This window comes from Dendrobates tinctorius, unplaced genomic scaffold (assembly GCF_039654945.1).
Source record: "Dendrobates tinctorius isolate UK_male_01 unplaced genomic scaffold, ASM3965494v1 ptg000011l, whole genome shotgun sequence".
In the NCBI taxonomy this organism is placed as follows: domain Eukaryota; kingdom Metazoa; phylum Chordata; class Amphibia; order Anura; family Dendrobatidae; genus Dendrobates; species Dendrobates tinctorius.
In genome coordinates this window covers 87,706,921-87,732,510 of record NW_027361679.1, presented here as the reverse complement: position 1 = coordinate 87,732,510, position 25,590 = coordinate 87,706,921, and the positions used below count along the sequence as shown (strand labels likewise).

The window sequence follows — 25,590 nt, the reverse complement described above, 5'->3', positions numbered from 1 at the left end:
TCGTTACAGCCTGTAACAAACTCTCCGCCTGCGAATCTGTCTTGGAAAGTCGCGAACGGAAGAATCGCTGTGGTGGCCGTCCGACAAACTCTATCTTGTACCCGGACGATACAAGTTCTGCCACCCAAGTGTCGCGTGTCACTGCGACCCAAACGTGGCTGAACCTTAGTAGGCGTCCGCCCACCCTGTCGTCCGTAGGTACGGAGCGCCTCCAGTCATTTAGCTGGAGGCTTTTGGGGCTTGGCCCCCTTCGCTCTGGGTAAATGGCCTCGGCCTCTACCCAGCGGATTGGCCCTGTAAGAGACTTGTTTTTCCCTACTCTGGCCATCGTTTGCGGAGGAGTATGTCCTGGCCGGAGTCCCCCCCCAGGGGCTACGAAAGGGTCGAAAACGCCTTTGCGTTTGCCTGAATGCCGGGCAACTTCTCTGCTGCGGAAGGAAACTACTCTTCCCCCCTGTGGCTTCTGAGATAAGCCTATCCAGCTTCTCACCGAACAATCGATTGCCCTGAAAAGGCAATGAGGTCAAGGATTTTTTAGAGATAGAATCCGCTTTCCACAGCCTCAGCCATAATGCACGCCTAATGGCGATCGCATTCGCCGCTGCCACCGCCGAACACTCGGCCGCGTCCAGTGAGGCGCTGACAAGATAATCACTTGCCCCTGACATCTGATTTGCCACCTCTAAGACCTCCGCGGGCAGATCCCTGTCCTGGAGGGCCTTATACAGAGCTTCCCCCCACGAAACCATGGCTTTAGCCACCCAAGTCGCCGCAAAGGAGGGGGCCAGAGCCGACCCTGCTGCCTCATATACCGAGCGGGCAAGCCCGTCCATGAGGCGATCAGTTGGGTCCTTAATAGAGGAAACACTGGGTATTGACAATAGCGACCTAGATGCTAAACGTGACACGGGAGGGTCCACTACTGGCGACTCTACCCAAGCCTTATGGAGCTCAGGAGGAAACGGATACTTTGCCTGTAGCGCTTTTTGCATTGCAAAGCGCTTATCCGGGTGATCTCTATGTTTCTGGACTAGCTCCTCAAACTCCGGATGCGTGGCAAATCTTCTATGTGGTCGCCTGGATTTCTTAAAAGAGACCTTGTGACCTGAGGCTGTGGGCACATCGTCCTCGATCTCTAATGTCTGGTTGACTGCCTCAATGAGACTGTCCACCGAATCCTGGAACCCCAGACTTTCTAGATTCCAGGCTCCTTCCTCCTCTCCTTCATCCTGATCGCTCCCAGAGCTCAGTGACGGGGAACGGGATGCCCTAATACCCGCCGCCGAAGCCCCGGAGGGTCCGGCCGACGGAGAACGAACCCTCTTGATATGAGCTTGCCTGGTACTGGAGCGACCTCTAATGGTTGGAGGGTCCTGAGACGAGGACGAGCTCTCTTCCGCTGGCAGACCCCCCTCCCTGCTCCCGCCCGGGCCCTGAAGGGATTCAATTGCCCTTGTAAGGGACAGCATAGACTGCGATAAGGACACCGCCCATTCCGGGGGGTCCTGACCCCTTGGTTCAGAAACAGTGGGGGGCTCCTGGGCGCGCTCCGACTCACAGGCTTCACAATATTTACCCGCCTGTGCCTTTGGCAGCCTGACCCCACAGGACACGCAAACCGCGTAAAGGAAAGAGTGAGCTTTTCCTTTTGCAGACATACTTGCACAGGCTGAAGGCAGAGTAGAAGGAGGAGGAGGGTAACCTCTTCCCTGACAAGCAGCGTGGATTCTCCAAACGGAGTTACACTCACCCACCGGCTCCTTGCGTGGATGCGATGTGTTAGGGCGGAAGTCTCTCCGGGATCTGCGCCTCTGACCTCCTGCCCTATATCGCGCGTCTCCACCATCGCCGCTGTCACCGCCGCGTCAGCGGGCGGGACTTCCGGCTACCACCGGAAGTCAGCGGGCGGGACTTCCGGCTACCACCGGAAGTCGGCGCGCGGCCTCGCGCGATACTCGCGCCCTCCTGCAGTGGGGCCGCGGCCGCCGGCGGGCTTCCGGCCGCGATACACGCAGCGTGCGGAGCCCGGGTGCAACGCCCTGGCTACCGCTACCCACCAGCGCCAACTTGCGGTGCGCTCCAGGAGCGGATCCCCCATATACTAAACAGGTGAGCAGGGCCATCCGCCGTGCAGGCGCGCGGGGGGGGGGGCTCTGTCGGTCTTACTCGCGGCCTCTTCCCCCTGTACGCTCTCACCTGCGCCTCCGATTCAACCCCCTGGACTCACTACCAAGGGGTGGACGGGTCCTCCATACACTGCTGTTGTAGGAGAGTAGCAACGCGGAGGCTGACCCCTGGTTCTGCTCACACGTGCTCCTGATGAAGTTGTGGGGAAACCGAGTCCTCTAATCAGGACGCGTTGCCCCTCTTTCGTTAAAAAATAGATGTCTGGAAAAAAGTCCCAGATGTGTCCCTCGGTGCGGGAGAGGACACGTGGAGGGTTACTCACACGTGGTCGCCCGTTGGTGATTTGGGGAGATCGGATCCTCTCTATAGGATCCGTCGCCCCTATCTTATCTTCATAGAAAAAAGGGAGGGAAAAAAAAAAAAAAATCTAGTCTGGAACTCCAGACTGCGTGTGCCTCCATCAGACACTAAGCAAAAACTGAGTTACGCCCGGCCTAGGGGCGAGGGTGTATGCGGCGGAGGAGGAGCTAACTCTTTTTTTGTACACTTAGTGTCGGCCTCCAGACGGCAGAAGCACACACCCACAGTCTCTGTGTCCCCCAATGAGACGAAGGAGAAAACTCTTCTGCACGCGTCGGCACCTGTGCTGCAGCACGACCGCATATGTAATGTGCATAAGATTCATTTGTTTCATGTTATACTGATAAAAAAAACTCCATTTGAAAATGGCTCCGTCGTGCCTGCGCAGTAGCCGCTATCGGTGATCTGATAGCTGCTACTGTGCATGTGCCGGCGGCGCCATCTTGCTATAGAAAAAAAAAAAAATTCTCCTCCAAGATGGCACCACCAGCGCCTGTGCAGTAGCAGCTATTGGCGATCGCGATCAGTATAACAGCGCCGACCTTACACTGTAGATTACTGTGCACAATCCTGCTGACTGATTCCCGTTAAGTTTATGTCCCCCATTTGAATTTGTTTCCCGGTTTTTCTATACATTGTAAAAATATTGTCAGGTCCTGTCGGTGCAAAACACAAAAACACAAGAGTCTTTAACTGAATGCAGCAAAGGTAACAAGTCTCATATAAGGTGTTTTTACAATACATTGTTGTCCGAGTATAAAAGTTAATATAGTCAACAGTTATTTACAATCAATTAGAATAACTCACCAAGTCTAGAATGCAATGTGCCATCTTCGGTAGAGGCCATGTCATTGAGCCTTAAAAGACCTCGGCCTCTCTCTACCCACGATTGAGACGTTTTATCAAACACAAACAGCTTGCACTGAATCTAAGGAGAAGGCAGACAACATGGAAATAAACTGTAACCATACATTTACAGTATATAAAAATTACATATCACTAACACTTGTTTACTAGCAATTTCTCCCTTAAACGTTTCATTTGATCCTACTTTGTCTTATATTTTGGTGTACGCCTCTTTATGCACCAGTTGCATCTGACTTCATCCCTCCCATTTTCTCATCAAGAGGGAGCTGAACAACGCCGATCTTGATGTATCAAGCCCAAAGATTGGCAAACACTGACCAGTTTACCAACCAAAAATGGATAGGTATCAAACACTACCACTGCAACCAAATAAGGTACTGTGTGCCTTCTGCTAAGTGATTGGTGGGGTTGGTCTACCTTTACCATTTCCAGCTATATCTACATGGTCTACTTTCATATGTTTCACGTTGAGCTGGACACACCAAGTAATAGCGGCTGATGAGCAGAATAATATATAGGTTTTTTTTTACATAAATGTTTGCCTCTTTATTGGGGAGATAACTAAATTTAACCCATCAAATGCGAAATACTTTGCTAAGTTCAGGTCTGCGTTAAAAGATACTTTTCACTGAGGAGGTGCGCTTCTTCTCCCTGTATGGAGTTGTAATCTGATAAAACCCACTTAAGGCTGGGTTCACACGTAGCGGAACTCTCGCGAAAATTACCGCGAGAGTTCCGGAATTCCATTTCACGAGAAAATCTCATTTTAAATTCCCACTAATTTCCCGTGGAAAAACTAGCATTTTGCAAGTGTAATTAGCTTGCAAAATGCTAGCGTTTTCCAAGCGATCTGTAGCATCGCTTGGAGAACTGATTGACAGGTTGGTCACACTCGTCAAACATAGTGTTTGACAAGTGTGACCAACTTTTTACTACTGAGGCTGCCTATGCAGCATCAGTAGTAAAAGATAAAATGTAAAAAATAAAAAAAATAAAAAATGGTGTTATTCTTACCTTCCAACGTCCCGCGCAGCCTTCCCACCTCTCTCTCCACGCTCTCGTTCCCAGTAATCCTTTGCGAAAATGCCCGCGATGACGTCCGTTCTCGCGGGATCGCGACGTCTCGCGGAAATTCGCGATGACGTCGCGCGAATGACCGCGAGACTTCGCAATCCCGCGAGAACGGACGTCATCACGGGCATTTCGCAAAGGAATACTGGGAACGGGAGCGTGGAGAGAGGCGGGAAGGCTGCGCGGGACGTCAGAAGGTGAGAATAACAATATTTTTTATTTTAAATTCTATTTTTTACAGGGATATGGAACCCAAAGCCCGGAGGACAGTCTCCTCTCCTCCGGACCGTGGGTACCATTCGCAATTGTTCTGCTTACTTTTCGCATGGTGTGCACAGCCACATGCGGAAAGTAAGCAGAACAATGCATTCCTATGGGTGCGGGATCGCCGCGATTCCGCAAATTAATGAGCATGCTGCGTTTTTTACCACGAAGCGATTCCGCCGCGGTAAAAACCACAGCACTAGCACAGCATTGCGGAATCCCATAGGAATGCATGGGATGCTTATTTTTTGCGTTTTCGCGGAAAAATCACGCGGTTAAAACCGCAGCGGAAACGGGAAAAAACGCCACGTGTGAACTCAGCCTAAGACTTAATAGTGAAACTAGGTGCCAAATACTTTGATTGCTAATATCTCAACAATGGAAACGTAAAAAGAACATGTGTGCGTATGTATTTTACGAGATACCATATATACACGTGTGTAAGGCTACTTTCACATTAGCTTTTTTTAGCACAGCGCTTTGTGCGCAATAGAAACGCATGCAAAAAACCGCATCAAGCATTTTGCATGCGTTTGCGTTTTTTTAGGCGCAAGCGTTTTAACCAGTTTCAAGCCATGTTAACTCTTAAAACGCAGGCGTGCACATGTCCATGCACACACCTGCGTTCTCATAGACTGTAATGCGTTATTTTGTCGCATTCCCATAGGTATGGAGAGGGGTGAAAATTCATTCCCTTAATGAGCAGAGACACGTGATAGCACGGCCGCAGGAACTGCTGGCACCAGAACAAGATGCTGCGAGGGCGAGCAGGGAAGGCAAGTAGGATTTTTTTATGCTTTTCTCATGGGGGCCATGCAGACAAGGATGGGCATAAGGAGCCATGCAGACAAGGATGGGGATAAGGAGCCATGCAGACAAGGATGGGGATAAGGAGCCATGCAGACAAGGATGGGAATAAGGAGCCATGCATACCCGACTTATACTCGAGTCAATACGTTGTCCCAGTTTTTCGTGGCAAAATTAGGTGCCTCGGCTTATATTCGGGTCAGCTTATACACAAGTATATACAGCATATGAGCTATAGGGATCAATATAATTCCACTCTGCAGTCACTATTACATTGTGTGTTTAGTTGAACATGAAAAATTGGGTGAAAGATCCTCTGTAAGCAGACTTCTTGAACATTACAATTTAGAATGGCTGTCCAGAAACAAACAAAAAAAACACAAGGAGATTTGTTAAAATATAAACTTTAAGCTATATTCACATACAGTGTTTTTTGCAGCTTTTTTATGAAAGTTAAAAGCTGTTTTTGCAGTACCTACAAAAGCAAAGAGACTTCAGAAATCTCATGCAAATGTTTTTTTTTCCTGACTGAATAGGAGCACTGCAACATTTTCTAAAAGTATGCATGACAATTATTTCAGCGTTTTTGGTGAATAAAACTACATTAAAAATATATTTGTCAGCTTTTTTAGCTATGCAAGCTGAAGACAGCCTACTGTAGAGGTTAAAACACAGATTTCAGCAAAGCTCTGTGGTTTTGCCTGCTTACAATGATTGTTTTATGACCAGTAGCTTATCATTGCTGTGACTAGCTGGTATGTGTCTCCTGGTCTGACACACCCCCTGCTGTGATAAGAAGCTCACTGTCTATGGACAATGTATATACAGAGCCTGGTGTGGGCAGGCGGGGTTAGCTTTCTCAGCTCTCCTTTATGCTAAATCTACAACCTCCGATCGTATGAGAAAGGCTGCACCAATTTAAGTGGTACATCGTTGGATTCAGCATCTCTTTGCCTATATCAGGTTGTTCTCAGGCAATAGGGTGAGGATATGGTGTTTTTTATTTTTTATTTTTTTTTTAAAGGAAACAAGGGCTTCATTGATTAGGTGTAAGGTGACTATATACTGTGTATTTTTATTTCAATGTGTATTTCTTTAAGTTTTTTTTTTCCTTTACTTTGAGCACAAGCACTGGCTGATGACTTCACCTATCAGCTGCTGCTGGCTGTCGCTATTATCAGCGAAAGCAGGTGCAGGCTGATGGGAACAGTAGTGTCTCATTAGCCGCAATCTGTTACCGGCGGTAAGCTTTTTACCGTGGGTCACAGTTGCGGGCTCACCCTGACATCTGACAACATGACCCCGCAGTGCTCTGACCGATGGTAACGCTCTTACCACCGATCACAGCCGCCAGTGTTTCTCACAATAGGAACATGCATTGGTGTGTCATACAGATCACAGTGCAGAAAAAAACAGATAAAAGTCAGTAAGAACACAAGCAAAAAAACTCAGCAAATCTGCAAACATTTTTATACCTGCGTTACTGCTACGATATTGACTCAATTGAAGTCAATGGATGAAAAACAAGGCAAAAACACACAAAGAATTGACATGCTGCAGATTTAAAAGCAGCACAAATCCTGAAAGGAAAAATACTGATCATGTGCACAGCACTTCAGAATTCTCATTGATTTTGCTGGCATAAGGATTCCCTAACTTTTTTGGTCCAACTCCATGTGAAATAAACACCGCAAAAAAGCAGCCTAAATGTTCCAGTGTTTTTCATGGATAGTGCACGTACCCATTATAGTTCCAACATGTTGCGTTCCCGTGCGGTCGGCCGGCACATCAAAACGACGCACTCGGACACATCCGCATACAACGCATGTCCCTGCGTATCCAATGTTAAAGATAGGGATGCAGGACGCATGCGGAAGTAGTCGGCGCTTAAGGGAAGAAGTATGCAGCCATACGCAGACCAGCCAAACGCTAATGTGAACCCGGCTTAGGGCTGCAGGGAGGAATAAAGTTCATTTACTCCCCAGCGATCAGGCCTATGGTGAATGCACAGCTTTAGAACACTATTAACGCATGTCTGCAGGTTAATAGGGAATTTTTTTGACATGACAGGTTATCTTTAATGCAATTTTATTTTATTCTGGTATTAGGTAATTTGCTGCCCAATCTCTGGTATTTCCTTACCTGGAGTACATTGCTCTCTGCTTCTTCTCCAGTGATAACCTCTACTTTCTCCAATAAACATCGTTTAGCTGTGGCTTTTGTGTAAGCAGCTGCAGATTCCGCCAGTGATTCAGAGATATTGTTAGCTGTAATTTGCACAACAATAAATTTATCAAATAAAACCTTAATGTCAGGTATAACTCGAATTTAATGCTCACAATTTCGTAAAATTTTTGTGAAAACCACTGTAAATATTGCCCCGTCTCACATAGCGTGATCGCTGAAGCGTCACCGATTTTGTGACATGCCAGTGATCTCGCTACATGCGACACGCAGCGGCGACCGGCCCCCTGCTGGATATTGCTGATCGTGCTTGAATGTCCTGGGCCATTTTTTCATCATCAGCATCCCGCAGGCCAGCGCGCATCGCTGTGTTTGACCCCGACGAGCGACGTCGTTGGCGACGAAGAACTCAGAGACGCAGGCGGGAATTATCAGAAAAGCTGCTGTGTGACAAGGTACCAACGACCGCCGAGGTCGTTATACAGATCACCGGGTCGTTGCTGTGTCGCTGATGAGATCTGCCTGTTTGGCAGCTTACTAGCGACCATTTAGCGACGCACCAGCAATCCTTACCAGGTCGTATCGTTGTCGGGAATGCTGGTGCGCCGCTAAGTGAAACGGGACCCTAAGTCTTACTTTTAATTAGAAATTTCGATGTTTATATGTCTAATACTAAAAACTGTTAAGACATTTTGCTGTATAAAATTCCCCACGCAAACCCACATTTCTCTGGAGTATTTTCCAATGAAGATCCTTCAGCTCCAGAGTCTCCAGCATTTTCCTTATTGCTGTCAGAACTTGCTTCTGTTTTGGGTGGACTCTGAAAGTGGTGAGCAGAACACAAGGTTAATTTTAGGATGAAATAACTTAAAATTTGTTTTTATTTTTAGTCCAAAAATCAGAGTTTTCCACCTAGTAACACTTAGGAAAAGCCAAAAACAAAAATTTCCCAGTCAGGAATACACTTTTCAAAAAGGATCATAAGTAGAGTTGAGCGATACCGTCCGATACTTCAAAGTATCGTATCGGATGGTATCGGCCGATCTTTAAAAAAAGTATCGGTATCGCCGATTCCGATACCGGAAGTCCCATTCAAGTCTATGGGACTTCCGGTATCGGAATAAGAAAAACCCTTTCCTGCCCTTGTACAGCCTCTCTGGGGTCTGTACGGGCCTTTCGGGGGGCTGTGCCGGCCTGCCAGGGGGTCTGTGCAGGCTCCGGTGGTCTGTGCCGGCCTGCCGGGGGGCTGTGCCGGCCTGCCGGGGGGCTGTGCAGGCTCCGGGGGTCTGTGCAGGCATCGTCCGATGGGACTACAAGTCCCATCGGGCGATGCCTGCTACCATGACAGTGATTGACACATTAGCCAATGATGGGACAGTAGTAGTCCCATCATCCGGCTAATGTGTTAAATGTAAAAAAAAAAAAAAAAAAAAAATTACATGCTACATACATACAACATGCATACTACATACATGCTACATTCATACTACATACTTGCTACATTCATACTACATAAATACTACATGCAACATACATACTACATATATACTACATGCATGCTACATACATACTGCATGCTACATACATACCACATATATACTACATACATACTACATGCATGCTACATGCATGCTACATGCTACATACATAACACATATATACTACATGCATGCTACATACATACTACATGTTACATACTACATGCATGCTACATACATACTACATGCTACATACTACATATATACTACATGCATGCTACATACATACTACATGCTACATACATACTACATATATACTACATGCATGCTACATACATACTACATGCTACATACTACATGCATGCTACATACATACTACATGCTACATACTACATATATACTACATGCATGCTACATACATACTACATGCTACATACTACATATATACTACATGCATGCTACATACATACTACATGCTACATACATACTACATATATACTACATGCATGCTACATACTACATGCTACATACATACTACATATATACTACATGCATGCTACATACTACATGCTACATACATACTACATATATACTACATTCATACTACATGCTACATACATACTACATACATACTACATATATACTACATTCATACTACATATATACTACATACATACTACATACATACTACATGCATGCTACATACATACTACATGCTACATACTACATACATACTACATGCATGCTACATACATACTACATGCATACCACATATATACTACATACATACAATACATACAATACATTCATACATAGACATACAGTACATATAACATAGAGTAACATACTTACCAATACTTGTCACATTGTTCCCCGAAGCCATTGTCTTTTCCGGGATAAATATTAACATAACAAACCACAAAAATACTCACCCACGATCCGAAGCAGTCCACGAGTGTGTCCCACGACGATCTTGGGTAGAGAACTGCAGCATCAGATGATGCTGCCGTTCTCTACGGGCTGCAGGAATCCAATGACGGAAGGTAGGTATCCTTCCGCACTGTATTCCTCCGCCACTTAAAAAAAAAAAAGTCCCTAGTCTCACTTTATGCCATTGCTGTGTGGGAAATTCCCACACAGCAATGGCATAAAGTGAGACTAGGGACTTTTTTTTTTTTTAAGTGGCGGAGGAATACAGTGCGGAAGGATACCTACCTTCCGTCATTGGATTCCTGCAGCCCGTAGAGAACGGCAGCATCATCTGATGCTGCAGTTCTCTACCCAAGATCGTCGTGGGACACACTCGTGGACTGCTTCGGATCGTGGGTGAGTATTTTTGTGGTTTGTTATGTTAATATTTATCCCGGAAAAGACAATGGCTTCGGGGAACAATGTGACAAGTATTGGTAAGTATGTTACTCTATGTTATATGTACTGTATGTCTATGTATGTATTGTATGAATGTATTGTATGTATGTAGTATATATGTGGTATGTATGTAGCATGTAGTATATATGTAGTATGTATGTAGCATGCATGTAGTATGTATGTAGCATGCATGTAGTATGTATGTAGCATGCATGTAGTATGTATGTAGTATGTATGTAGTATGTATGTAGTATATATGTAGTATATATGTAGTATATATGTAGTATGTATGTAGCATGTAGTATGTATGTAGCATGTATGTAGTATGTATGTAGTATGTATGTAGCATGCATGTAGTATGTATGTAGTATGTATGTAGTATGTATGTAGCATGCAGTATGTATGTAGCATGTATGTAGTATGTATGTAGTATATATGTAGTATGTATGTAGCATGCATGTAGTATGTATGTAGTATGTATGTAGCATGCAGTATGTATGTAGCATGTATGTAGTATGTATGTAGTATATATGTAGTATGTATGTAGCATGCATGTAGTATGTATGTAGTATTTTTTTTTTTTTTTTAACATTTAACACATTAGCCGGATGATGGGACTACTACTGTCCCATCATTGGCTAATGTGTCAATCACTGTCATGGTAGCAGGCATCGCCCGATGGGACTTGTAGTCCCATCGGACGATGCTTGCACAGACCCCCGGACATCAGCACAGCCCCCCGGCAGGCCGGCACAGCCCCCCGGCAGGCCGGTACAGACCCCCACAGGGTGCACAGACCACCGGCAGGCCGGCACAGCCCCCCGGCAGGCCGGTACAGACCCCGGGCAGTCCACACAGCCCCCCGGCAGGCCGGCACAGCCCCCCGGCAGGCCGGCAGAGACCCCCGGAAGGCCCGAAATGACGGCGCATCATGATGCGCACACACCGCGCATCATGATGACGTCAGGCCGTCAATCAACTGAACTTCCGATTCCGATGCCGAATTCCGATATTGAAAAAATATCGGAAGTCGGTATCGGAATTCCGATACAGCAAGTATCGGCCGATACCCGATACTTGCGGTATCGGAATGCTCAACACTAATCATAAGCCTTTATTTTCTGCAATTTTAATTTGGGAAGAAATATAACACTTACCAAAACTCTCTCAATCATGTTTTGCCCAAATACAAATTTGTTACAGACGGCTTCTGCTTTGTGTGCTGAATTTTCAAGGCTGCAAAATAAAATAAAGTGTATATGTGAAGCTTCAGCTCTATATATAAGAGGAAAAAAAACTACAAAATAGACATACAATGATGCCATCAGGCACACACTTTAGATAACTATTTAACCCATAGATTTATTCTCCTCGAAGATCAAGCTAGCCAATTTATTTGTGGTGTTCCTACTACTGCCCATCGATAGAGGGCATGCTGCCATCCATATGTAGACATCAAGAGAGCCAATGGGAACAATCAAGTTATTGAAACCTTGCTCCTTCAAAAGTTATGCACAACTATAGGCCAAAATATTGTATGTACACATGCTAGGGGTTACCTCCAATTTTTCAAAGACTTGGGTTACGTCAGCCCTGAGTCAACAGCAGCCAGTTGTCACATGCAGAAACTATTTCGTACTCAGCAATGCAGCTAGGTACATATAAGGAGATTTCTGATTGCACAGCAACAAAATAGATGGAAATGTTTAAGCCATTAATGACCCATGCGCCTACTTTTTTTGTCCTGGAGATCTTATGGGTGCCGTTAGTACACCTGTGAAATTAGCTGCAGGAGCCGGGCTGTATTACACTCCGATACTCCTATTGCAAGGAAAGAACTTTGTCTTAGAGAAATGTTTCTTTAATCAATACAGACATCTCCAGAGAAGGGAAAAGAGCCGACAATCCAACCTCCTTGAAGTAGACCTTCACATTGAACATATGCAATTAATTTGACCTAGGAACTGAGGAAAATGAGAAAGGGAGCGAACACCTCAACCTCCTTTGAAGCAGTGCCACCCCTGTGGTTACCAGGTAATTACAGAAGAGATTTGCTGGAAATGAGACAAGACAGACTCGTTTACTCAGAGGAGGCTTTCCAAGGCATAAGCTTCCGCTCATCAAAGCAGACACACTGTCTCTGGTATCCAGATATGAATATTGAAGTTAGCATTGATCCAATAATTAAAAGGTGATACATTTTACGAGTCCTAGCGAAAGGAGAAACAGAACATATTCACTCACATCACTGTAAGGGCGCCAGAACCTCTCCAACTTTATAACTGGCTGATAGAGGGTGCTGTCCAAGTCATGATTGATCGGTACGTAAAATCATGGTAAGAAATATGACAGTATATAGCATTCAAGGGTGAAGATATCCTGTAAGTTGAGGATCTCAAGAAGTTCTAAAAGACCCAGAACATCCCAGATGACCTCATCAAGGGAAGGTATGTGGGTGTTACCTTGAGCTTAACCCCTTAACGACCGGAGCTGTTTTCGGTTTTGCATTTTCGCTTCACTCCCCTTCTTCCCAGAGCCATAACTTTTTTATTTTTCTGTCAATATGGCCATGTGAGGGCTTATTTTTTGTGGGACAAGTTGTACTTTTGAAAGACATCATTGGTTTTAGCATGTCGTGTACTCGAAAACGGGGAAAAAAAATTCCAAGTGCGGTGAAATTGCAAAGAAAGTGCAATCTCACAAGTTTTTTGTTTGGCTTTTTTGTTAGGTTCACTAAATGCTAAAACTGACCTGCCATTATGATTCTCCAGGTCATTACGAGTTCATAGACACCAAACATGTCTAGGTTCTTTTTTTGTCTAAGTGGTGAAAAAAAAAATTCAACGATTGATTAAAAAATAAAAAAAATTGTGCCATTTCCCAATACCCGTAGCATCCCCATTTTTAGTGATCTTGGGTCGGGTGAGGGCTTGCGCCGAGCTGTCGTTTTTAAAGATACCATTTATTTGCAGATATGATCCTTTGATCGCCCATTACTGCATTTTTTTTTTAATTTGTTTATTGATGTCGCGGCGACCAAAAAAAAACTTAATTCTGGGATTTCAATTCTTTTTTCTCACTACGCCGTTTAGCGATCGTGTTAATCTTTTTTTTTTTTTTTTCTTCATTGATTGATCGGGCGATTCTGAACGCAGCAATACCTAATATGTGTGTGTGTGATTTTTTTATTGTTTTAATTTGAATGGGGCGAAAGGGGCGATTTAAACTTTTATACTTTTTATTTTTCATATTTTTAAAACTTTTTTTTTTATTTTGTCATGCTTCCATAGCCTCCATGGGAGGCTAGAAGCTGCCACAACTTGATCGGCTCTGCTACATATAGGCGATGAGCAGATCGCCTTTATGTAGCAGAATTACAGCGTTGCTATGAGCGCCGACCACCAGGTGACGCTCATAGCAGTCCGGCATCAACCACCATTGAGGTCTCTAGGAGACCTCTGGTTGTTATGACAACGCATCACTGACCCCCGATCACATGACGGGGGTCGGCGATACGCGTATTTCTGGCCCGGCGGACGGAAGCGCTTGTTAAATGCAGCTCTCTGCGTTTGACAGCGGCATTTAACTAGTCAACAGGCGCGGGCAAATCGCGATCCCGCTCGCGCCTATTGCAGGCACATGTTCAAAACAGCTGACATGTCCCGGCTCTGATGCGGGCTCACCGCTGAAGCCCTCATCAAAGCGGGGGATCTGACCTTGGATATACTATTGCGTCCATGGTCAGAAAGGGGTTTAAAAAAGGTCAGTATTTGGGTCAATTGTCAATATTTGGAAGGTGCAACTTGTTGTAGGTTATGTCCATTTTCCAATCGGAGTAGCTCTCTCAGTTAACCTCAGGTTTAGTAGTTTACTTCTGTTATTACTTTTCTTTTCATGTAATTGTATACAGTTAGGTCCATATATATTTGGAAAGAGACAACATTTTTCTAATTTTGGTTCTTGACATTACCACAATGAATTTTAAAACAAAACAATTCAGGTGCAGTTGAAGTTCAGACTTTCAGCTTTCATTTGAGGGTATCCACATTAAAATTGGATGAAGGGTTTAGGAGTTTCAGCTCCTTAACATGTGCCACCCGGTTTTTAAAGGGACCTAAAGTAACGGGACAGATTATATAATTGTAAATAAAATGTTCATTTTTAGTACTTGGTTGAAAACCGATTGTTGGCAATGACTGCCTGAAGTCTTGAACTCATGGACATCACCAGACGCTGTGTTTCCCCCTTTTTGATGATCTGCAGGCCTTCACTGTGGTGTTTTTCAGTTGCTGTTTGTTTGTGGGCCTGTCTGAAGTTTAGTCTTTAACAAGTGAAATGCATGCTCAATTGGGTTGAGATCAGGTGACTGACTTGACCATTCAAGAATATTCCACTTCTTTGCTTTAATAAACTCCTGGGTTGCTTTGGCTTTATGTTTTGGGTCATTGTCCATCTGTAGTATGAAACGACGACCAATCCAATCAGTTTGGCTGCATTTGGCTGGATCTGAGCACACAGTATGGCTCTGAATACCTCAGAATTCATTCGGCTGCTTCTGTCCTGTGTCACATCATCAATAAACACTAGTGACCCAGTGCCACTGGCAGCCATGCATGCCTAAGCCATCACACTGCCTCCGCCGTGTTTTATAGATGATGTGGTAGGCTTTGGATCATGAGCTGTACCATGCCTTCGCCATACTTTTCTCTTTCCATAATTCTGGTAGAGGTTGATCTTGGTTTCATCTGTCCAAAGAATGTTCTTCCAGAACTGTGCTGGCCTTTTTAGATGTTTTTTTAGCAAAGTCCAGTCTAGTCTTTTGATTCTTGATGCTTATGAGTGGCTTGCACCGTGCAGTGAACCCTCTGTATTTACTTTCCTTCAGTCTTCTCTTTATGGTAGATTTGAATATTGATACGCCTACCTCCTGGAGAGTGTTGTTCACTTGGTTGGCTGTTGTGAAGGGGTTTCTCTTCACCATGGAGACTATTCTGCGATCATCCACCACTGTTGTCTTCCGTGGGCGCACAGGTCTTTTAGCATTGATTAGTTCACCAGTGCTTTCTTTCTTTCTCCGGATGTACCAAACTGTAGATTCTGCCACTCCTAATGTTGTAGCAATTTCTCGGATGGGTTTTTTCTGTTTTTGCAGCTTAAGGATGGCTTGTTTCACCTGCATGGAGAGCTCCTTTGACCGAATGTTTCCTTCGCAGCAAAACCTTCCAAATGCAAGCACCACACCTCAAATCAACTCCAGGCCTTTTATCTGCTTAATTGAGAATGACATAACAAAGGAATTGCCCACACCTGTCCATGAAATAGCCTTGGAGTCAATTGTCCAATTACTTTAGGTCCCTTTAAAAACAGGGTGGCACATGTTAAGGAGCTGAAACTCCTAAACCCTTCATCCAATTTTAATGTGGATACCCTCAAATGAAAGCTGAAAGTCTGAACTTCAACTGCATCTGAATTGTTTTGTTTAAAATTCATTGTGGTAATGTCTAGAAACAAAATTAGAAAAGTGTTGTCTGTCCAAATATTTATGGACCTAACTGTAGATCGTATTGTTTGTTGCCAATTTGTATCATCTTGCATATTTTTCTATTTCATAAACAACGCCTACCTTTCTGGATTAAATACATAAAATGTAAATCGCTCGTAAACCGCACCCATGAAGCCATACACTACCTCTAATGGGTTTCCAATCAGTCTGTATAAAGGATTGGTGGTGGCAGCTAGTAGTTCTTTTGTTATTGTGGAGCTGGCAGTGACCGTTTCGGGGTATATACATATATAACATGCGTTGGAATCAGGGGAGTATATACACCATACGCTTACTGCGAGTTCCTCAATAAGTGGCCTAGTAGCGGAAGCCGCAGCAGCGTCATCCATCACTCATGAGTCAATTGCGCAAGTGTCCTGACTATTGGAGGCAGCAGAGTTGTGTTTCCTTAACAACTGCTGGCAGTGGCGAGATCTGGATGATCTCTCTGGTGTCATCTGTGACAAAGTGGTAAAAGTGGTGGGATCTGCTCTGCGCAACCTGCCCCTGTGGTGTATCTTTGACAAAGTTTAAGGCTGTGTGCACACATTGTGTTTTTTTTTTTTTTTGCGCTTTCGTGGCGTTTTTCCGCTGAGGAATCGCGACGAAAACGCAAAGAAAACGCATGCCATGCAATCCTATGGGATTCCGCAATGCTGTGCTAATGCTGCAGATTTTTCCGCTGCGGAATCGCACAGCAGAAAAGTATGCAGCAGGCTCATTCTTTTTTCGGAACACATAGGAATGCATTGATCCGCTTACTTTCCGCATGTGGCTATGCCCACCATGCGCAAAGTAAGCGGATCATGTGCAGATGGTACCCAGGGTGTGGAGGAGAGGAGACTCTCCTCCAGGCTCTGGGTACCATAATCCTATAAGAAAAAAAAAAATAGAATAAAAATAAAAAATAGTGATATACTCTCCCTCCGGCAGCCCCCGAAGTCCTTCCCGCCTCTCACCACGCTCCCGGCATCTTCCGGTCCCAGTAATGCTTTGCGCGAATGACCGCTGATGACGTCGCGCTCTCGCGGAAGATGCTGGGAGCGCCGCAGAGCAGACCAGGGGCCGTAGGAAGGTGAGAATAACAATATATATCTATATATATATTTTTTATTATTATTTTTAACATCCTATCACATTTCCAAGCGATGCTTGGAATGTGCAAGCGAAAAATGCTTGCAAAACGCTTGTTTTTCGCGGGAAAAACGCATACGGATTTGCATGCGTTTTACCCGCAGCGGGAGTTGTGGAAATTTCCGCAGCATTTCTGCACATGTGCACATAGCCTAAAGTTTATACACACCTTTACACTGAATTTATTAAAAAGTAAATGCAGCAGATTCTCCATCCAGATTTTTCCAAGGGGAAAATTGATGCAATCTATAGTTACTAGCTTTGTTCACAAGAGTTTAAGTTATCTCACACAGAAACAATAGACCAATGCTCCGAATTTGATCTCCACAGCATGCCAATTTATCCTGCAGGTGTCAGTGCAGTTCACCCCTTGAAATGCAAAAAGTGAAATGTGCAGTTTACCGGGATCATTTTTTGCAACAATGAAAGCAGAGATAAATCCCATTTCAATGTGGCAGTTCTGCAGTGGTTTTGTTGCAGCAATATTGCATTTTTTCCCCAGTCAGATGAACTCACCTGGAGCTGATGTATTGCAGAAAGTAATTGGTCTGTGCTGGAGCATCTGCACTTTGCGGCCCAGAGTTTTCCACATCAAGGGATTCTTTACTCACTATTCCAAGCTGGAATATTAAGAACATACATTAAAAAACAACAACAAAAAAAACTTTATGAAATGAATTAAAAAGGCAATCTAAGGCCATTTTCAGTATTTTAAGATCAATATTTGTAAGCCAAAACCAGGAGTGGAACACTGTTAGAGGAAAATTAAGATTTTGCATACCTACCTACCATAAAATCTTTTTGTATATTGTTTAATTTGGGGACACAGAAAACCATGGGTGTATGCTGCTGCCACTAGGAGGCTGACAGCATGCAAAAAAAGTTAGCTCCTCCCCAGCAGTATATACCCACCAACTGGCACAAAGCTAGTCAGTTAGTATCAATGTAATCAGAGACAACGGTAAACAAGGAAGGGTGCTGTGTCCCCCAATGAAGGCTCAGAGAAAGATTTTACACTAGGTACCCAAAATCTTAATTTCTCTTCATTAGGGGACACTGGAAACCATTGGACATCCAAAAGCACTCCCAAAGATGGGCAAGAGATTAGTTCCCTCAAGTTAGAGCTTGGGCAACTGCAGCTTGCAGAACCTTTCTACCAAGATTCGCATCCGATTAGGCAGAGGTGTGAATCTTGTAGAACTTGGCAAAGGTATTGATGGAAGACCATGCAGCAGCCTTGCAAATATGAAATATGTGAGGTAAACATCTGGTGGCGGATGGCCCAGGAGGCCCCCACTGCACAAGTGGAGTGCGCTGTGACCCTAAGTGGACACATTCTGTCCCATAGTCGATAAGCGTCTAGAATGGCAAAATGAACCCAGCGGGCAAAAGGTAGACTTAGAAGCAGCCAAGCCTTTCCGACGATTCTCTGGAATTAAGAACAGGGAAGCCACACGTTTGATGGGTGCTGTCCTGGAGGACTCTTACCAGATCCAAATTGTTGAGGAACCACTCTCGAGGATGGGAAGGGGACGGGCAAAAGGAAGGAAGAACAGTATCTTCATTGAGGTGAAATGCAGAAAACACCATAAGGAGAAAAGATGGTATCGGATGTAACACTACGTTGTCCTGGTGAAACCCTAGATAAGGGGAACGACAGGAGAGAGCTGCAAGTTCTGAAATTTGTCTAGAATAGAATGGTAGAGTTGGAAGGGACCTCCCGGGTCATCTGGTCCAACCTCCTGCTCAAAGCAGGATTCACTAAATCATCCCATACAGATGTTTGTACAGCCTCTGTTTGAAGACTTCCATTGAACGAGAAATCACCACCTCTTGTGGCAGCCTCTTTAACTCATTGATCACCCCAACTGTCAAAAAGTTTTATCTAATATCCAATTTGTGTCTCCTCCCATTCAGTTTCATCCCATTGCCTCTAGTCTTTCCTTGTGCAAATGAGAATAAAGATGATCCTTCTACAATCATATTATAGATAATTAGTGATGGCGACCAGGAAGGTGACCTTCCAGGAAAGGAATGAACGAAATGTCTCGTAGAGGTTCGACTGGTGACTCCTGAAGGATATTTAGTACTAGATTATGGTCCCAAGGTTCCACCAGAGGAAGGTAAGGGGGAACGGAGTCTACGACTTCATGCAGAAAGGTCTTGATCTGCAAGTGAGATGTTCAATTCTTTTGAGCAGGCTGAGAGCTTTGAAAAAATCGGAAATGAGGGAAGGATCCTTTGGTGCCTCGCAAAATCAAAAGGGAGGAAACGTAGAAAATTCTATGTTGTAACCGTGCGAGACGACATCTCTGACCCAGGCAGTGTCGATCACAGAAAGCCATTCGCTGAGGAAATGGAGATGAGAACAGGCTTCCCAGGAGGAAAAAACCCGTCACGCTGAGGAAAATCTTTTAGATCCAGGTCTAGAAAACTGGAGTTGGTGAACTCTAGAGCTCCAGGCGGGGGCTGGCTTGAAGGAAGGAATTCTTAGTCTGAAGCGGGACTCTCCGTAAGAAAAGAAACTGCACCATTCGACGCATGGGCGTTTAGGTCTCTGCTGAGGCAGTGATGTAACTCTTCTTTCCCGTGTCATAGAAAATTATCTCATCTAACTCGTCCTCGAAAAAACGAGAGTCCTGGAATGGAAGACCAGTAAGGGACCTCTTAGAAGAAGGGTCTGCTTGCCATTCTATCATCACCATAAGACCCTGCGAATGGTGATGATGTGTCCAGCTGCCAGAGCAGAGCAGGCGGCTGTGACAAGGGAGGCTGTAAAGAGATACTTCCCTGCATGACCGATTTGGTCACCTAGGTCTGCCAACTCAGAGGGGTAGGCGGCTGATAGACTACCCTGATTGAGGTGTATCGCCCAGGACGAGAAAGCCTTGGCCTATCCATGTCGCTGCAAATTCAGGGCAGAGGGCCGCACCCATGGCCTTGAAGGCTGATTTGGCGAGGGCTTTGGTATGTCTATCAGATGGTTCCTTTAAAGAGGCTGCATCAGAGAGAGGAAGAACAGTATTAGTGGAGAGGTGGAATACAGGGGGTCAAGTGAGGGAGACACTGCCCATTTCTGAAGGAGATCAGATGTAAAAGGATACAGGATGTCCATGCATTTCCTTCTCTGGAAACACTTGTTTGAGTGTTACCATGCCTTAGCGAAGATTCTGGTGAATTCCTTGTGGATGGAGAAGGTTCTGGGAGGGCGCGTCGTCCTTCTGAATGATACAGTCTGCACAGAAGTAGTTTCTGGTTCCTGTATGCTAAGGGTCTGATTGACAGCTACAATTAGACTATTTACTGTGTCCCCTAGTGTAGAGACCTGGTCGGACTCTAGATCAGATTCTCACTCAGATGGGAGGCTCTGACTCCAGCAGAGTTGGAGGGGGAGAGAGCTGGCATCCTGGATAATGAGGATCTAGATGATGAACTACTGCGGGCATGTTTTTTTTTTAACACTTGAAACACTTTTTAATGCTTAGAGGTATAACCCTTTGGGATTGAGGGGCTGCGGGGTCGGAATCACCGAAGGGAACTAAAGGGGGGGTGGGAGGGCTGTGACTGAGGCAGGGCTGGGCAATCGTTCAAAGACCGGAACCAAGGTTTGGGATACCTTGGTAAGATGGGCTACAGGGTGGGAGAGATATGCAGCCCACTCAAAGGGGGGGGGGGGGGGGGGGGGGGGGGCTGGGTGGCACTATAGTTACAGGCAGTTTAGGGCTCCTGGGGCGGAATATTAGATGGGTTGTAGTTCGGGCAGAGGGAAACTTCTTATATGTGGAGCAAGCGAAATGGAGAACAGTAGGAGGAGGCTGGGAAGAGAGACTCCCTGGGTATAGGCATAGAGAGAGAAGAAAGAAAGATAGTGTGCCAATGTGAGGGATGCAGGAAAGAGCTGCCCTCCCCGTGGCAGAGCTTACTCTGACCCTGGATCCCGATTCCAGCAGCGCTGGGTCGACAGTGTGGACGACCTAGTGAAGATGATGTGCTGTGAGGACCGGAGCTGTGACACAAAGAACGACACCTGGCCCAGTAGCTGAAGATGTCGCCAAGTAGAGTGGGCACAGCAGGTAAGCATGCAAAGGTTTTCCGCTCGCTGGAGGCGAGTCTGCGATAGAGTGTGCAGGAGACGAGGGCTGGGAGGTCAAAGCATCCTGATTAGTTGAAAGCGATGGGCTTGGCGATGAGTGTGTGTTAGGGTGGTTTCACATTTGCGTTTAAGGCCGCAGCGTCGGCCTGCGCACGGCGCCGCTAAGCCCCGCCCCCTGCCGTGCCTCCGCCAGTAGCTACGCCTATGGGCGCATAACGCTGCATGCGTCCTGCGTCCCCTATCTATAGCACTGGGGACGCAGGCCGTGCGCAGGTATGCGTTTGGCGGCGCATGCATCCTTTTGACGCTGCGCCGACCAGCAGTTTGGTGCACTCGGCGCAGCGTCAAAAGGACGCATGTGCCGCCAAACGCATACCTGCGCACAGCCTGCGTCCCCAGTGCTAAAGATAGGGGACGCAGGATGCATGCAGCGTCATGCGCCCATAGGTGGAGCTACTGGCGGAGGCATGGCAGGGGGCGGGGCTTAGCGGCGGCCGTGCGCAGGCCGACGCTGAGGCCTTAAGCGCAAATGTGAAACCACCCTTAGATTGGCCGGTCAGAGGAGGGCAAGGACCAGTGGCTGGAGAAGGCCTGGAATGAGCCGGGGGCTAGGTTTTTGACGATGGCTGGGGAAGAGAGATGGTGGTGAAGGGGTGCGTTATACATACCATTAAAGCCATTTTGCCCTCTATGAAAGGAGGATAAGGTGGTAAACTGCGAAGGTAACTATAAGAGATTCCCATGTCTAGGGATTGGAGATAATCTACTGAAAGGAGCCCACACACTGTCTGGATGGAGATACTTGTAATGAAGATCTAGAATCCTTCCCTGCAGACTTGTTCCAAAGACGAACGATGAGGACTTGGCTGCAAGCCATGGAGCAGATGTAATCAGAATGTCTGTGTCAGGGAACTTGCCCGTCTTCCCACCGTGCACATCTGGCTGTGGGGGCGGTTCAAGTGGGCTGGGGGAAGATGTCGAGGACCAGTCTGCCTGTCCTCCGTGCGGATGCCCTGAACACTTTATGTGATTGGGAGATCAAGTCCTGCCCGATGGACCGGCTAGACAACAGTAGTGATGCAATTCAACACTGTGCTCTCGGTTTTTAAGGGGAAGAATAGAGTAAACATCTACACTCTGTTGTCCCAATCACATGCTGAACCTGCAAAATGGAAATCACTAATACAAACCAAAAAACCTAAGGGAGAAACATGGCTGAGTGCAGTCCAGTGTCCACCTCCTACTGACACAAAGCTAAAACTAATTAGCTTCATGCCAGTTGGTGGGTATCTACTGAGGGGAGAAGTGAACTTTTTTCGCATAGTGTCAGCTTCCTAGTGGCAGCAGCACACACCCATTGTTTCCTGTGTCCCCCAATGCAGCGATAGAGAAAGTATAATAAAAACACGTGCTCTACTTCTGCATTTTTCCCTAGTTTACAAATACATAAATACTGACCAAATACTGAACGTGTAAAAGGTAGCCTAAAAGGGGAAGAAAAAAAAAATGGGAAGAAAAAAAAAATGGGAAAGAGAAAATGGTGGGAGGGGGTATCATCCGAAGAAAAATAATTCTTTACCTTTACTCTGTCACGAAGATTCTGACCAAATACAAAGGTCTGTTGAGAATTCTGATCAACCCTGTCTGAGCTCTCAATAGAACCAATATTACTAGTCATTGATTCTGGTTGAGCATCACCAGCCTTAAAAAAAAAAAAAAAAAAAATTGACAAAAATAAAAACTATATACACACACATCTGTCTTCTCAGATAGCCCCTTAGCGTATATTTAAACTGGATGCACATCTTGTATTTACTATATGGAGCAGCCTCAGGAGCTGAGGCCTCCCTATAAGCAGCCTTTTTATACAGTCATTAAACAAGACTAACTACTGCGATTGCGACAGTTACTTCTTACAGTCCGCTGTCTGTGGCTGGGCTTCATAGGGGATCGGTAATGTACTACAATACTACAACAATCACAGATTCAAGTCCCATAAGAAGACTAAAATGTATTTAAAAAAAAAAAAGAAAAACGCCAGTTTAACTTGACCTCATTTCCCAAAACAAATATTAACATTTTATTTTTAAGCTTTCATACTTCATTGCTGCATGAATAATTGTGCAAGCTATTAAAAATATCCCATGCCGAAACCAGGGCATAGAAAAAAATATTATAGGATTTGATGAACCCCAAAATGGTACAAAAGATAAACTGGAGCTTCCTACACAAATAACAAAACTTCAATACAACTCGATTGACAAATATATAAAAAAAAAAATTTCTGGCTCTCAGAATAAGGCGACTGATTCCAATTTTTTTTTTTCCCTTTTTAATTTCCTTTAAGTAGATAACTGTACTCATAGAAAAATAAAGTTACCAAGTCATTTTCACAGCAAAGGGAACATTGTAAAAACAAAAACTTTCTTTTAACTTTAAACCTCAAAACGTTATATAGTAAATCAGTGTTATTCAAACCCACAACTCACAAGAAAAAAAAGCAAGAAGCCTTCATACAGCTTTGTCATCATAAAATTAAGAAGTTCTCATTATTGAAACAAAAGGGAACTTTATAAAAAGAAAAAAAAAAAAAAAAGGCTGCATCTCCAAGGTATTAAGGGAATTTTCCAAACTAAGTAGACATTCCAGGCCTAGACATTTATGGCATATTGAAAATAATACTACTACAAGATTATTTTTCAAGCAACCCCAGCTACTGACTAGTAGCAAAATTCACTGTCTACAAGAAGCACTGGGAATTACATGATCGTGGTAGATGTGGCCAAATAACTACTTGAAGGCATTGGTAGAGACGGCCCACAGTTGTAGGTCTAAAAGGTGGCAAAACATGTTAGATAAATTGCACGCAAAACCCCAATTTTGTCAGCACCACTTTTGTCAGGGGTTTCCCTCTCTTCTCCAATAGAAGATGTTGATGAAAAGAAAAGTGCTACGTAAGTGGTTCATGGACACACTGTGCAAGTATTGTGACTGTGACAGCCGCGACACATGCAGCTGTGGAGCCGAACAGCTGATCAGCCGATGCGCTCCAGGGTATCCGGGTTTCCTCTGCAGCTTATTCGGTAAGCGGTATAGCTTGCCGAATACGTAGGGACCCGATCAAATTCACTGATCTCTACTTATAGGCTGTAGATACACATATGTGAAACTCTGAGGTCTGGATGAGTCCTAAGGCATAGAAGCTGCATACTATGTCCAATGTAGGAGAAGATAAGCCTTCAGCCCACTCTACAGGAAAACACGCAGCTCGCATAATGCACAGGGCTATCCAAAATTTTCCATTGTCACAGTGTGGCATTGCCACCAAGTACAGCATAATTGCTAAGGCCATTAAATAACTGCAGCTATAACATGCAGCCAAAGAACACCAACGATGGAAGCGTTGGGGAACAGTTGGAAAATCTGTGCCAGATTGGGGACTATAGAAGCAAGAAGATTTTTTTTGTTTCCAAACATTGAGGTTGTGGCCAAATTTATCAAGCCACTATTCACAGCTCTAATTTTGCTGTAAATAAAATGGGCAATTTGTACGCAAACTGCATTTAGCTTGCATTAAAGTTTACGGCAAGTGTGATGCATGCAATCTGCGACCAGAAGCAGAAAATCGAAAACATTCGAAAACAAGTGGGACCCTGTGTTACAGTACGTCACAACAAGACACCATATTTTACATTCAAGACTGCAATGAGTCACTGCAATTTCAGTGTAGCGTGACTTAGGTTAGTCCTACTTGGCGACCTAACTGAACACGTCCCTTTACAGTGACTTTAAAAAAAAAAACCCTACCTTATCACAGCTATGCGTTGGGGCAGCTGGACTTGTAGCAATGTTGTTAGTAGATGAACCACATGCTTCAGAGGCCAGACTGATGCCATTAGTTCCACTGCTGATAACTGGGAAAGAGAACACAAGTAAGATTGACTCAAATAGTGTTCTATAATAAAGCAGTAACTAAACACTTTTGGCAATATTTACAAAATGCTAGTTACTTACATGGTGTGGAAAAAGACTTGGGCTGTGGTGCCTGTAACACTGCTGGACGTAGCACACTACGTTGCTGTTCCTTGGGTTTCTGGCTAGGGAGCCCTGAAATGGCAAAACACGATTTATGGTAGCTTACGATTGCATTTTTCTTTTAATATATACTAATCCGAATAATTTTCATACAGCTATGGTTAAAAAGTCAAAAGGAAGAAAATCCATCATTTCACACACAAATATAACTTTCAAAAGGTCCAATATGGAAGAGCTCGTCTGTCATTAAGTATATGAGT

At 44.8% G+C, this 25,590-nt stretch overlaps 1 protein-coding gene across 2 annotated transcripts in view; it reads right to left on the bottom strand.

Moving 5' to 3' along the window:
* The window catches only part of RANBP3 (RAN binding protein 3), a 126,329-nt gene that overhangs the window by 13,865 nt on the left and 86,874 nt on the right, over nucleotides 1-25,590 (bottom strand). Inside the window, exons 7-14 of one of the 2 annotated variants that reach the window (XM_073544412.1) lie at nucleotides 25,310-25,402; nucleotides 25,103-25,209; nucleotides 22,875-22,997; nucleotides 17,719-17,822; nucleotides 11,684-11,762; nucleotides 8,404-8,500; nucleotides 7,639-7,763; nucleotides 3,295-3,415 (exon numbers count right to left, since the gene is read on the bottom strand). In XM_073544412.1, the coding sequence (XP_073400513.1) occupies nucleotides 3,295-3,415; nucleotides 7,639-7,763; nucleotides 8,404-8,500; nucleotides 11,684-11,762; nucleotides 17,719-17,822; nucleotides 22,875-22,997; nucleotides 25,103-25,209; nucleotides 25,310-25,402 (849 nt within the window). The remainder of the gene's footprint in view (nucleotides 1-3,294; nucleotides 3,416-7,638; nucleotides 7,764-8,403; nucleotides 8,501-11,683; nucleotides 11,763-17,718; nucleotides 17,823-22,874; nucleotides 22,998-25,102; nucleotides 25,210-25,309; nucleotides 25,403-25,590) is intronic. The other variant, XM_073544421.1, reaches the window with a different exon arrangement.